This window comes from Trematomus bernacchii, unplaced genomic scaffold (assembly GCF_902827165.1).
Source record: "Trematomus bernacchii unplaced genomic scaffold, fTreBer1.1, whole genome shotgun sequence".
NCBI lineage: Eukaryota > Metazoa > Chordata > Actinopteri > Perciformes > Nototheniidae > Trematomus > Trematomus bernacchii.
The window spans coordinates 14,434,061-14,447,941 of NW_022987727.1; the positions used below are offsets into that span (position 1 = coordinate 14,434,061).

At 39.3% G+C, this 13,881-nt stretch overlaps 1 protein-coding gene across 1 annotated transcript; it reads right to left on the reverse strand.

The window, feature by feature from the left end:
• Window positions 1-405: 405 nt before the first annotated feature.
• hspb7 (heat shock protein family, member 7 (cardiovascular)) lies at window positions 406-4,751 on the reverse strand. The gene is made up of 3 exons (XM_034144674.1): window positions 4,392-4,751; window positions 2,483-2,607; window positions 406-1,934 (listed from the first exon to the last, which is right to left on the reverse strand). The coding sequence occupies exons 1-3, from the start codon at window positions 4,555-4,557 to the stop codon at window positions 1,755-1,757; spliced, it is 471 nt and encodes a 156-aa protein (XP_034000565.1). The 5' UTR covers window positions 4,558-4,751; the 3' UTR covers window positions 406-1,754.
• Window positions 4,752-13,881: the final 9,130 nt, after the last annotated feature.

Genomic DNA, 13,881 nt, shown 5'->3' on the forward strand with positions numbered 1-13,881 from the left:
GGTGGTCCCATTGAGATCATCGATCTCTTTTTCAAGGGAGACCTGTCCAATATAAACAATTTCAGTGTCTGGTTCCAGAAGATTAATGTCATATTTTTTATTCTTGTCCAAAGTCTTGTATTTTTTGGCAAGCTGTCTTTACATTTAATTCCAATCATTTTTTCTCAATTTTCCCTTTCATACAAAAATATAGGCCTATTGTTTTGGTTTTGCCTTTTAACTTTTCTTCTAACTTTTAAACTCTCATATTTATAAATCTATATGTTCTAATCATGAACCATCATTTTTTAAGTTTTGAAAACGACATAAAACCACCAAACGGCATCAATCCTATATTCTAAAAAAATAGGAAAGGTAATAAAACATTGAATCCACAATGAATAACTTACAATTTTTGTGAGCTGATTTATTATGTATATCAGTGCTTTAATCCCCTGGCTGGTATTATCTGAAGCAGCAACACGCTATTAATCTGATTCATAAATGTGAAGTTGAAGCCATCAATGTAATGAATGGCAAACCCCTCAAAAACCTATAGGCTTTTGTATTAAGTATCCTTTCAACTAAAAAAAGCATGCTCTATTATATGCTAGTGCCGATGTAATGAGTATAAAATGCAATGAGAATTGTGAACGTCCTATAAGAATAATAATTCATAATCATTTCCCCATCACTCTGAAAATAACATATATCATTAATTTCTACGCTGCTTCACAGTCTAACATAAATCATTCTGTTATGTGGTCTTTCACAGGGAAAAGCTTTCCAAAATGCAAAGGTCACAGCCTGGCTCGAACATAAAGTGAATTACAGCCACATCACAAAGCTGTCGAAATTATTTTAGATTGAAAAGAGCCTTCGAAATTATTTTCTCATGGAAACAGGACAGACAAAACACACAAAACACTGAATAGAATCACCTCTGAGCTTTCGTACTGATTTTCAGAACAGAAAAGATTGCCTTGTGCTGTTTACTGCCTACTCACCTTCAAGCCCATATTTGTTTTTTTTTATTTGTATTACCATATTGAATTTTCCAATTATTTACACTTTCAGCTGTTTAAAAAAAAAGAAGATTTCTCCAAGATGAAACCCTAAATGTTGTTTAAAAGCCTTCTCTATAAATGCATTCATTATACACAAGGGAAGAAATACTCAAGCCATTACCAGCTATATTCGCCCTTACAAAAAATTTAAATTTAAATACCCAAGATTTGTACGTTTCTTATAGATTGTCAACTCTCCATTGGTAGCTTAAACTATACTTTAGTCCCGATCTAAATCAATGAAATAGCTCACATGTTTATGTCAAAGCAGGATTACTTTATTCACACAAATGTGATATATTACAAATTATTATTAACGTGGTAACCATCAATTTGTTAGGTGAGTCTTCATTTTTAGTAGTGTGTGTGTGTGTGTGTGTGTGTGTGTGTGTGTGTGTGTGTGTGTGTGTGTGTGTGTGTGTGTGTGTGTGTGTGTGTGTGTGTGTGTGTGTGTGTGTGTGTGGGTGTGTGAGAGAACCTGCAGGTTTGACCTACTGCTGCTGTGTATGTTGAACTAACTCAGAATATAAATGAAGAGCAGCATTGTTGCAGACATGGAGATGGAGGACCTGGCATGTTTTATAGAGCATAGTGCCAACTCTCTGCTGAGTTTTTAAAGTAGAATGGTTTAAGTAAAGACAGAAAATAAGGAAGAAGCATAAGAACAAAAAAAGTGAGAAATCTGTGATGAGAAAGCGGGTCAGTTCTTTAGATCTTGATCTCGGTGCGGAAGGTCTGTACGAGCTCGTGTTTGGCCGGTAGTCGCCGTGCTTTGACTGTTAGGGTCCCTTCTGCGCCCAGTGATGATGTCACTGAGGTGGGGTCCACATCCTCAGGTAGTTGGCACTTGTGTGTGAACGTGTTCATCACTGAACCATCCTGTGCCAACTGCCAGAAGAAACAAATATTTAGAATGACTTCATTGCAGGAATTACGTACTTTGTAGTTCGACATTCGACAAAAAGTAAATGGGATTTTTCATGATGGCATGAATAAAGCTCTTTGGCAAACTTTATGATACCTTCATGTTTGGTTCAGCAAGTTCATCTTTAAAAATGAAAATTCATTTTAAGATTCTAAAGCATAAATTCAATTTATGATTTGGTAAATAAGGTTCCTGGTGTTAAGCGTGATCTTTGTCCCTGACACTCTCTGTAATCCAATTTAGCCATTTGTTAGCAACTACTTTTTTTTAAGACACAAAAAAAACGTCTAAATCATGATTGGGGTAATTACCAATTTGTATTTTATGTTGTAGAACAAAATGTCAAAATCTCTTAATTTTGACTTTAAAAAAAATAAACCTATTGAAAAAACGAATTGACTTTGAGACAAGGGAAACAGATTTTAGTTTTAACATCTTGGAAAGGCTAATATTGTCTTACGTAAAGACATAAGGTAAATTCCATATTCATTTCCAACAAAAGGCTGCCCACCTTTTCCGCATGAACTTCAATCTGGTTGTTGGATGTGGTGACGATGACATCTTCAGGGGAGAAGTCTCGCACGTCAACTGTGAACTGGTACGAATCCCCAAGAGTCTTGATATTTCCAGAGCCACCTAAACCCAAGACAAGATAAGACATCATGTAAGACCACAGGGAAGCACTACTATCATGAAAGTATTGACATTATAAAATCACACAGTATGTAGGCTAATTATGTTCTGTTTCACTAGGTCTTTGTATAACATAGGACTAGGAGCGAGCCTACTTGGCTGTGTATTATTATGGTATAAAGTACGTAGAGTCATTGTAGAGTCACTGTTCAGATATATAAACAGCATGGTTTCAGTTTTTAGTTCAGTTTTTTCCCTCAGCAAGTTGCAAACCTTGCTGTTTGGTGCTGTGCTGTTACCTTATAGACATTTCACCCAAACTAGCTTCCTGAAAGATGGAGTAAGTGAGCGCAGAGTTTGAGGAAATGGAAAACAAAAACAATGAGCTACAGTGACTAAAATGGCGAACTGTAGAGCGGGGTGACATTTTTCTGGTGTTGTCGCAATGAGTGAGACCTTTCACATTACACTAAATCACATGATCCAATTGTTAACACCCATTTAAAACTTTAAATAGCCCATTAAATGGCTGTTATCAGTTGTTATCACTAACAGTTGAATGTTTCAAATGGGCAACTGCACAAACCCCGCACATTGGGAGGTTAAACTCATGGGTTATATTATATAGGGTATTTACTGATCCATACACCCTGACCACTTCACTACGCAGATTTTGTCGCTATTTATACTGACTCACTTCTCTTTGCTTCTGTCAACATGGTTTTGTATTCTTTACGGTTACCATTTGAATAAATGAGAACAACCTTCTGAATCTTCCAGTATGTGGAGCAGGCCCCTTCTGAGCAATATCTATGACACTGATAACCACTGATAACGCCCATCCAATCCGATGATAACATTCAAAGAGAGTGCCATTACTCTGAGCTCAGTGAAGAACTACGTGGTAACACATGACCTCACACACTGACTAGAAATTAGTGTGTGTGAGATATAGCTCTGATCTCACGCAGGTCAGGTTGACTGGGTGACATCATTCCGATTGTTTGTGTATGTGCATGTATTTAGTGTGTACACCGGTCACTGGGCAACCATCTGGTCATTCCTTATGCAGGCGCCATTCCAGATACTCAGTGTGTGAAGTCACGGTGCTGGCAGTCAGTCCAGCATTCCCCAGAAGGCTTGTGTGCATGTGTGTGTGTGTCTTGCTTTCCCATTAGCTGCTCCCACCCTCAGGATCTAGCACTGCACCTACGGGGTACCAACAATGGTTCCAAAACAGTTAAGCTCTCCCCCTGAGACACTGTGGGCCACACTCTGAGTCCATTTAAAGTTCAGATGTCACACATTCACAGGTCTGTGTACGCCAACAGGGAACCAATACAGAACAGTTCACACCAGCTGCACACATTACTGAGCTAGGAGATGAAGCATAAAGTGAAATCTCTGTTGAATTGAATAGGTATTTGAAACACGAAACATCTGAAAATCCTGAAAGAATTTGCCAATATATTCTTGAAAAAATCCAACTCCAATTTAGAGTTTGTTTCCTCATCTTTTTAACCCGTTGGTGACCCTATCAAACTACTCTCTTGCTGAGAAAACATATGTGTCCACACATCTATCACACGAGAGTCCTGTCTGTTGTCTCCTTCCTCTGAACTTGGACTTCTTTTATCTCACATTTATGGAGAAAAACACCACACTTCAAACAAAGCACAGATATAAATCTACCTTGTAGTCAAAGTTGTCTCTTCACCCACTGTTGCTACTACTTTCACACCACTTTGTACATAAAAAAAGTGACCTACAAATTGCTCCAAACTTACTGGAAAACCCCAGAGCGTCGCTCCCAGGCCTCATGAAGGAGCCAAAGTCCTCGGCAAACAGTCCCCGGCTCTTCTCCATGTATGGGTTACTAGAAGATGAGGATGAGGATGAAGTCTGGTGAAAACTACGCTCCGATCGATAGGCAGAGGAGTTGGTCCCACTCATGGATGGCTGAGTGTTCTGGGTTAGGCAGAGGAGGAGAGTAATGGGAGGGAAGAGGGAGGCGGAGAGAGTTGATTCTTCTGCTCTGGGACTCTTCCAGAGGCTTAAAAGTAAGAAATAATTCCCACAGCTCTTCTGTCTTCTTTCTTACTTTTTCTTTATATTGTTTTTTTCTTGTTTGTGTTAGGTAGAATGATTCAAATTCCCACCCTGATGCACTCACCCACCCTTATATACTGTATGGTCCCTTGGGCGGTGCGCACGTGTGTCACAGCTCATTGGGAAGGGGTCATAGAGATCTATATTTATCATGAGACGCACAAGCAATGGAGAGAGGGGTCTGTTGTTGGAAAAGTTCTGGGCATTGAAGGCTATGAGGTTAAGAGCTAGTGGAGAGTGGGATTGAGGAGGGGGGGGGGGGCAACAGTTGTCATTGACGCACCATCCCTGAAATAGCTTCCCTTATCTTCTCTCTTTAATGTCCCTGCACTCCAGGGATACATCAGCCAATTATTTCAGTCAATTTTTTAAAGAAATAAAAGTACATGTTCTTCCTCTTAGCTGTAGATATTTATCAGTGCAGATAGTTTTGGTGTGAGTTGCCAAGTGTTGGAGCTATTGACTGTAGAGGTGTCTGCCTACAATATAACAGAACTAGATGGCACTCGGCTTGTGGCGTTAAAAACACAAAAAATCAATTTGGAAAAACTCAACAGCAATGTCTCATTCCAGAAATCTTGACCCACCTACTCAAAATAATCTACTGACCTTGTTGATGGCAGTTAAATGTAAAGTAATTTCATTCTACCAAGCTACACTAGCTAACCATTTTACCGCGCAGAAGGAAATGTTAGCTAACCTAGCACCACTCAGCTAGCTTACACTACAGCTCATATCAATCAATCAATCAATCAATGTTTATTTATATAGCCCAATATCACAAATGTTACAATTGTCTCAGTGGACTTCAGTTTGTACAGAATATCAGTATGACAATACGACACCCTCTGTCCTTAGACCCTCACATCGTACAAGGAAACACTTCCGAAGAAAACCCACAGTTTAAAGGGGAAATGTGAGAAACCTCAGGGAGAGCATCAGAGGAGGGATCCCTCTCCCAGGACGGACAGACGTGCAATAGATGCCGTGTGTAAATTGAAAAGATGATACATTTGCAACATAGGTAGTCCAAATGTTTGGAAATGCATGTGTCTATAATAAGAAGATGAATCCACGAGGATATCCATCCAGGACTTATGATCCAGGACCACAGCAACAGGCACAGCCACGACTCAAGATCCAGGGCTCGCGATCCAGGACTCAGGACCACAGCAACAGGATCAGCCACGACTCAGGATCCCGGCGTAGATAGACACCAAAAAGAAAGAAATTTGGGTGAAGCTGGGTTATTCGGAACATGAGAGTACACAGGTACAGACAGAGAGAAGGAAGAAGTAAGGTGTCCCCCAACAAACTAAGCCTATAGCAGCAAAACTAGGGGCTGAATCTAATCAGCCCTAACTATAAGCTTTAACAAAAAGGAAGGTCTTAAGCGCACTCTTAAAAACAGATAGGGTGTCTGCCGCCCGAACACAAACTGGAAGCTGATTCCACAAAAGTGGAGCTTGATAAGAAAAGGCTCTGGCTCCTATTGTACTTTTACGGTGCGTCTACACAGCAGCGTTAAAAAAATCTTGAAACGCTTCTGCCCATTCACTTTGAATGGGGTGACGTCACTTTCCCTCACTTTTCGCCGAAATGCATTGTGGGCAGGCGAGCGGAGATTTTCAGGATTTTCAGGATTCAAAGTTGAACAATGTTCAACTTTTGAGGCTGAGGTGGAAGCGTCAGCCAATCAAATCCTGTGTACGCAAATCTGACAGTTCAAGCTCTAGCCAATCAAACGGCGTGTATGCTGGGAGAGACATACCGCAGGTCATTTCCTCATATTCCAAAACATGGAGGAGAAATTAGCGGTAGCGAATCAACCACCCGGTGCTTTATGACCAGACCTACCGGGATATAAACCGGAGGAGCCAGGCATGGAGGGAGGTGGCAGAGACAGTGGTATGTTTTCGCCTGTTTTGGGGAGTTTATATCCAGTTTACTTCGGGCTTTTTTGCTTCGTATGTCGCGGGCGGGAGATTCATGTGATTGGTTGTTCGCAAAAAATCCCCAAGCTTCAGATACGCCCACCTCCAAGATTTTTTTAACGCTGCTGTGTAGACGTACCGTTAGAGACTCTAGGAACAACCAACAACCCTGCATTCTTGGAACGCAATGCCCTAGTAGGACAGTAGGGTATAATGAGTTCTTTAAGGTAAGATGGCGCCTGCCCATTAAGGGCTTTGTAGGCGAGAAGAAGAAGGAGGAGGAGGCAATTCATATTTACATGATTTTGGCTGTCACTAGCTTCTTGTCTCATGCTCCAGTAGGTGCACATTTTCTTCTGCGTGTTGATACAGGTGTAGTTAGGTAGAAAGTTGTTCCAACATAAAACAACTAGGTTGGAACCTTGGTGGATTATCAGGAGTTAACGGGTAATGTTTTTCAGAAAGAGACATACTGTTGAAGGGCCCTATTACTTACTATTACTTTTTTCTTTGCTGTAGTTGGTTATATGAGTTACAAAGGCTCCCAGAGATCCCTCCAGAGGGAGTTTCTCTCCCCGTCTGTAATTCCTACATTGAACTTTAATAACTTCAGTAACATGGTGACCTCCTTATTTAACACTAATGCTTCTTTTGACTAGCACTCCAACACAATGTACGTGATAGGCTAAGGAGCGGGAAATCTGTAAGCGGTTGATCAATCACACCATATCTGGCCAGCTAACCAATCAGAGCAGACTGGGCTCTGGTTTCAGACAGAGGGTGAAAAGAGGTGCTGCAGCACAGGTAGTTTGAGAAAAATAAAAAGCTTTTTGAACATTAAAGCGTATAAACGTGTCACAGTAGAGGCACAACATACAAATATGAACCTGAACATTTGGATAATATGTCTTATAATGTTGACATTTTGAGCACCAAAAGCCAAGTGCCATCCTGATCATTATATTGAAGAAAGAGCTGACATCTCTACAGCTGATATCCCCAACACTAAACAACTCACACCAAAGCAATCTAGATTGATAAACAGCACTACAGGTAAGAACAATCAGTATTTTTGACTTTGGGATGAACTGTCCCTTTAAAATTCAGTAAATTCAGTGCCATGCCTTTGTCCTGTAATGTAATCCTCAAATGGTTCTGCCAACAAATGACACCGTGTCCAACGTTTTCACAGCATTCTGTTTCATATTATTCAATAGATTATTGCCATCTGTTCATCTATTCAATCTCTCATAGCATGTTAAACAGCTAATGAGTCACCGGAAAAAGTTGTTTTCTCCCGTTGAGGGATTTGAAACAGGAAAAAGGGGCCTAGCCTCTTATCACAGTTAATAAGTTAAGAGAAAAACAAAGATGGAAAGAATGTGCTTGGAAACAAAGCCGTCATCGGGTGCAGGGGACTTAGTAGTGACATTGCTTTGTGGCTATTAATATCTGCATGGAGAGCACAGGCCACGATTAGAAAACACTCACCACTTGTCTCTGTAGTCGGTTTTGCTGACAGCAAATCCATTGATATCCATTTATGGGCTCATTGATATTACTGAACGTATTTGACTTCTGCTTCGTCTTTGGATGCCTATAATTTACAGATGGCGTGATATATGTCATTCAACACTCATTTACTGACTGGCAGTGCAAGCATAATGTCAAACATTAAATATCTGCCATCAGTCATGTTTAAATTGAAATTCTAGGCATTTCAAAGGTTGCCATCTTTTGTTTTGATGCCCTGTTTGAAAGGTTATAGCACCACAGAATGATATGTGCTTCCAGTCTTATCAGTGTAGAGCTCGGAGCCCCTGCTGAAGGTCTAAATCCAGCCCAGCAACTCACCGTGTTCCTGCCAGGGAGCACACAGAGCCTCCTCCCCTCCATAGTAACAGCAGCGTTGATTTATACTGGCCTTTTATTCAAAAGTAGGTTACGTTTTGCTACTCTGTTGCATCTCTCATTGAGACCATAGCTATAGTAGTCTTCAAATTGTGTTATGAAATGCCATTGATGTAATTAATTGATTATTCCTTCATCTTCAATTATACATAAATACAGTGTGGTTGTGGATGATGAGCAGGTTGCTCTAGAGCTTTAGGGTCGTGGCAGAATATAAATGGCCCTCTTTACATTTCAATATGATTGTTAGAATGTGAATAAGCTCTTGATGATAACATCTAAGATAAGTGTGTGTTGGAAAGTCAAAATGATCAATGATATTCTAGAAATACCAAGAAAATGACATTTACGCTTTAAAAAAATGCCCTCACGCAGTCAAAAACAGACAACTAAAAAACACCCTGACAAGATTTTGATGCCGAAATGGGTTTATTTGTGTGTCTTACATGACTGCAACTACAATGAAGGAATTTAAAATGGTAAAAAATATAGTGGCTTGACGATTTCTTGTTTTTTTCCCCTTCTATATATCCTTATTCAAAGATCACCTCAAACCAACTCTATTTTAGTCCAGGAAGTGCTCCTACCCTAATGATGTTATAATAATTGAGGCGATACACCTTAAGGCATTTAAATATGCAACTCAATAGATGAAGATACACGTAGAAACTAAGTGTTCTCTTGTTGTAATATAATCAAGATATATAACAATTAGGGCTGTCAAGTTAACGCGTTATTAACGCGTTAACTTGACAGCCAAAAAAAAATTAACGCCACTAATTATTTTAACGCGATTAACGCATGTGTATTTTTTGTCCTCGGCCGCCGTAGTTTCAGAGCGCATCGAGTTTAAAATACCATCTACAAGCTGATGCTGACAGCCCCGCTCCTGCTGCCCGCTTGTGGCAGACCACACTTCCACGCTCACCGGCAGGCCCGGACTGGCCATCGGGAGGACCGGGAGGGTGTGTGTATGTGTGGCGCGAGCGAAGCACACCTTACGTGTTGTTGTTAGCATCTGGTGCTAGCTAGCTGAGCTAACGGATATAAGGAGCTGTTTCAATGAAAACAGAGGAGCGACATTTCGCCGACAACTGCGCCGAGCACTTGACTTTATGCAGGTAGCCAGACACCACACTCAGCACGGATAGTGCCGCAACACAGCTCATACACACAGGCATATATGCCTTGAGCTGCACATAGCTCCAACGATCCTCCACATTCATTCATTCATTCATTCATTCATTCATACACACACACACACACACACACACACACACACACACACACACACACACACACACACACACACACACACACACACACACACACACACACACACACACACACACACACACACACACACACACACACACACACACACACACACACACACACACACACAGTATTGTATGAGAGAGGTTCTAGGTTGAATTGAGGCGAATATTTGTAATGTTCAGAGGTTGTTGTGTTTAATATTCATGAGAATATTTGTCATTGTTCAAATGATAATAAACAAACATATAAAGCATAGTTGTACACTCATATGTTGATAAGAGTATTAAAAACTTGAAAAATATCCCTCTAAGGTACATTTAGAACAGATAAAAAATGTGCGATTAATTTGCGATTAATCGCGATTAACTATGGACAATCATGCGATTAAATGTTTTTAATCGACTGACAGCCCTAATAACAATATTAATCCTGCAATTAAGATGAAGTTGGAGATTATTTAAGAAGAAAAAGAGACTTACATTTAAATAAATACAAAATATTGTAAATAAAAAACTCCAGGGAGCTGGCAGGACCGATGAAAATGAGAAACAAAAATAACAACAGAGTGGGAGGAAGACAGAGTGGATCTGATCTGGCTGTCAGTAATCCACCTCGTGCCCCCTTTGACATTGAGTCACCTCTGTATGTATGCATTCCTGTCTGCCCATAAAGAACAATGACACACACTCTCACACACACACACATTTCTGTGGTGTCTGCCTCAGCTTCTGTGTGTTACATAATGTTGCCGGCTCAGGGACAAGCCCCCCACAGTGTCTGATCAAGAAGGACGTCTCCCCGCCGCTAATTTATTTTCATAAGTAGATGGTCAGCTTTGTGGGTGCAGATATTCATGAATAACAATCTTCTAAGACTGGGAGCTAACCGGCCTTCACATGACCTCCATATTTGATCCTTGTTAAAAAGCTGCACTTCTCTTGACAATTCTATGTATTAGACTTGATATTAAATTAATACAGAGCTAAATCCCAGATCAAATGCACGCTAAAGGGTCTTTCAGTATGTTTTCTCTCAGTGATTGTGCTGTTATGTAAAATGTTTGTTGTTTGTTTCATGTATTGTGTCTCGATATCTGTCTATGCTGATGTTACACATGGAGCTGCTGTGATGCAAGTCACATTTCAGACTTAATCTGACCATTAAAGTATTATCGTATCGTATTAAGTAGATTTTAATTTTCAAAAGATATTGATTTATTTTAACAATAAATAAAAAGAAGTGCTCTTTAAATCCAATAACAGACAAAACCAGCATTTGGAAAGTATATATAAAGTTTGCAAGTTATTTAACCAAGATGTGGGCAAAAATAAACCAAATCACTTCAGTTTTTGGCCACATGGGGGCAACGTTTCATATAATACTGCATATTGTCATTTGACCCTAGTTACATTTGAAATACATAAATACATTAAAGTATGGATAAGTGAAGCTTAAAGACATGCATTAATGGGCTTGCACATGTGACCTGGTATAACTCTCTAATGAAAATAAACCATTATGAATCAAAACAGAGAGAACTGTTCTACTTCTCTACTTAATATAAGACTCTTTGTACAAACTGTGTACAGAACATACAAATCAGCATGGCTCAACAGGTTGAGTTTTGTTGATGTAGTTTCCAAGTTTTTCTAAATGGAAAATCCACTTTGTACAAGCACTAGTTACATTATATAAATAAAGAAAATGCAGTTTTTCCCCCCTTAATTCCATCAAGTGTTGTTTAAAGAACACTTTAAAATCTCAGCTGTTCACAGATGCAGTTTTGTATTTCATAGTTTTAATTGTATTTTAAATGTACTTAACTTGTGACATTTATATTCAGTTGTTATATTTTTTTACCTGGGAGATTTGTTGTCAGCGACGACTGTTTACGAGAGTTGAGTAAAGCAACCTCCTGTCTGGCTCTCTGTGCGCCTAGGTGTGCTGTTCCCATGGAAACACGTATTTTTAGTGAACAAAGTATGTGTGTACATTTCCTGTGTGTGTGTGTGTGTGTGTGTGTGTGTGTGTGTGTGTGTGTGTGTGTGTGTGTGTGTGTGACTGAATGACGCAACCAGCATGAACATTTCAGATCTCTATAATAACTCAGTGCTAATTCAAAGCCTAAGGGGAGGTGGAACTGAGGAAAATAAACATTAACTAGAGCCTCATGTAAAGTGTGTGTGTGTGTGTGTGTGTGTGTGTGTGTGTGTGTGTGTGTGTGTGTGTGTGTGTGTGTGTGTGTGTGTGTGTGTGTGTGTGTGTGTGTGTGTGTGTGTGTGTGTGTGTGTGTGTGTGTGTGTGTGTGTGTGTGTGTGTGTGTGTGTGTGTGTGTGTGTGTGTGTGTGTGTGTGTGTGTGTGTGTGTGTGTGTGTGTGTGTGTGTAAGGATCCGAACAGAGATTACTTAAGCTTTGAGCAGTTGGCTCAGTTACTCGGAAACGTTGATTTAATCCAAAGTCTCTGACATTTTCAGAAATCCATGATTATTGTTTAATGATGTATTTTGCTTGTCCTTGGAGAATTTCAAATAAGTGTTTGAAGCCAGTCACTGATTCAACGAATGTCATAGCAATGACAGTCGTTCCTATGAATCGGAGCTGTAAAATGATAATCACACTAAATATTGCTGTCATGGTAACAATGGAGGACAAAAAATTATAAATTAATCGAATAATTCAGCACCTTTTATAGAAAAATGCAAACATATACTTTTTAATATGTTTTTTATGAGTGTCTTCTCATCGTATCATGCTATTCTACTGAAAGTAGTTGATAATAGTTGGTTGGTTCATTAAAAAAAGGAAAACTCTCTAAATGCAACTTTAAATTAGGTGTGCTCAATATGTTATGCCTAATTCTTCAGCTCCCCTTGGCTTAAGGGAGATTCTTAATATCTTTTCAGCTATCTACAACTATTCTGTTTTGGTTCACTAGCTGGTTGTGGAGCATTTGGCAGCTGACTTAAATTCATCATAATGATGCTCGTTTAATGATGGATGTTAGCCATATCAACTCAACAGGTATCTTAGAGTCACATTTGATGTTGTGGCCATGGACTTAATTATTGCAGGTTTAAGTTACCTACTGTATGATTATCTGGTTAGTACAGTGGTTTTTAAACCGTGGTCGGACCCCAGAGGAGGGTCTTTGTTTACATGCTGGGGAAGCGAAGAAACATGAAAAGTCACAAGGTATTTTCTATAAAGACAAACAACCACACCAACCTTGAAAAAACAAATAGCTTCTGAAAAGAGATTATTAGTTTTATGTTATTTATGCTATTTTAAAAAAAAATCTATTTCAAACTGAAATAAAAAGGCGGCTTGTTGGCCTTTCGAGGGGCATACGGTAAATATGGTAAATATATGATCTGCGTAGGAACTATAAATCATAATTTACCCTTTGCAGCTGAAGGGGGACATTGGGCAGCTGCCATTTGATATTTTTCCCTTAATATATCCATATTTTACTGGGTATATATCTACAAATAACTGGGTGTCTGTTATCAATTTGTTTCTGTCCTTTGGGTTACATCTGTCCACAAATATTTCTTACTGTAACAAAACAGATATAAGATCATTATAATCACCAGTAGTTTAAACCTGTTCTGGTGTCTCATGAGATAAATTGGAACAGCTTTTAAGAAATTAGTTATTTATTTTTCTGCAGTATGGTTGATAACATCACCGTAAATCCTATTAAAACGCTGAGTAGCATGAAAATGTTTCTCAAAATGCTTTTCCACAACAAAGACAGATGAAGGGCACTTGTTCCTCCAAAGAGTTAATGTTAGCTCAACCGTGACTGCTCCATCCCTTATATGCTAATACCTGAACAGAGGTCAGTGGAGGTACACCTATACTACGGGCACACATGCGGACAGAAAACACACTTTCATTCCAAACAGAAGGTGAGCTTGCCTCTTTTCTATAAAAATATGCTTGAAGTAGCTATTGTGCATTCATTTTTTTCCTATTATCATTGAATCATTGTTTGTTTTAGCCCTTATTCTTCAAACAATTAGAACAACACTTCACAACAAA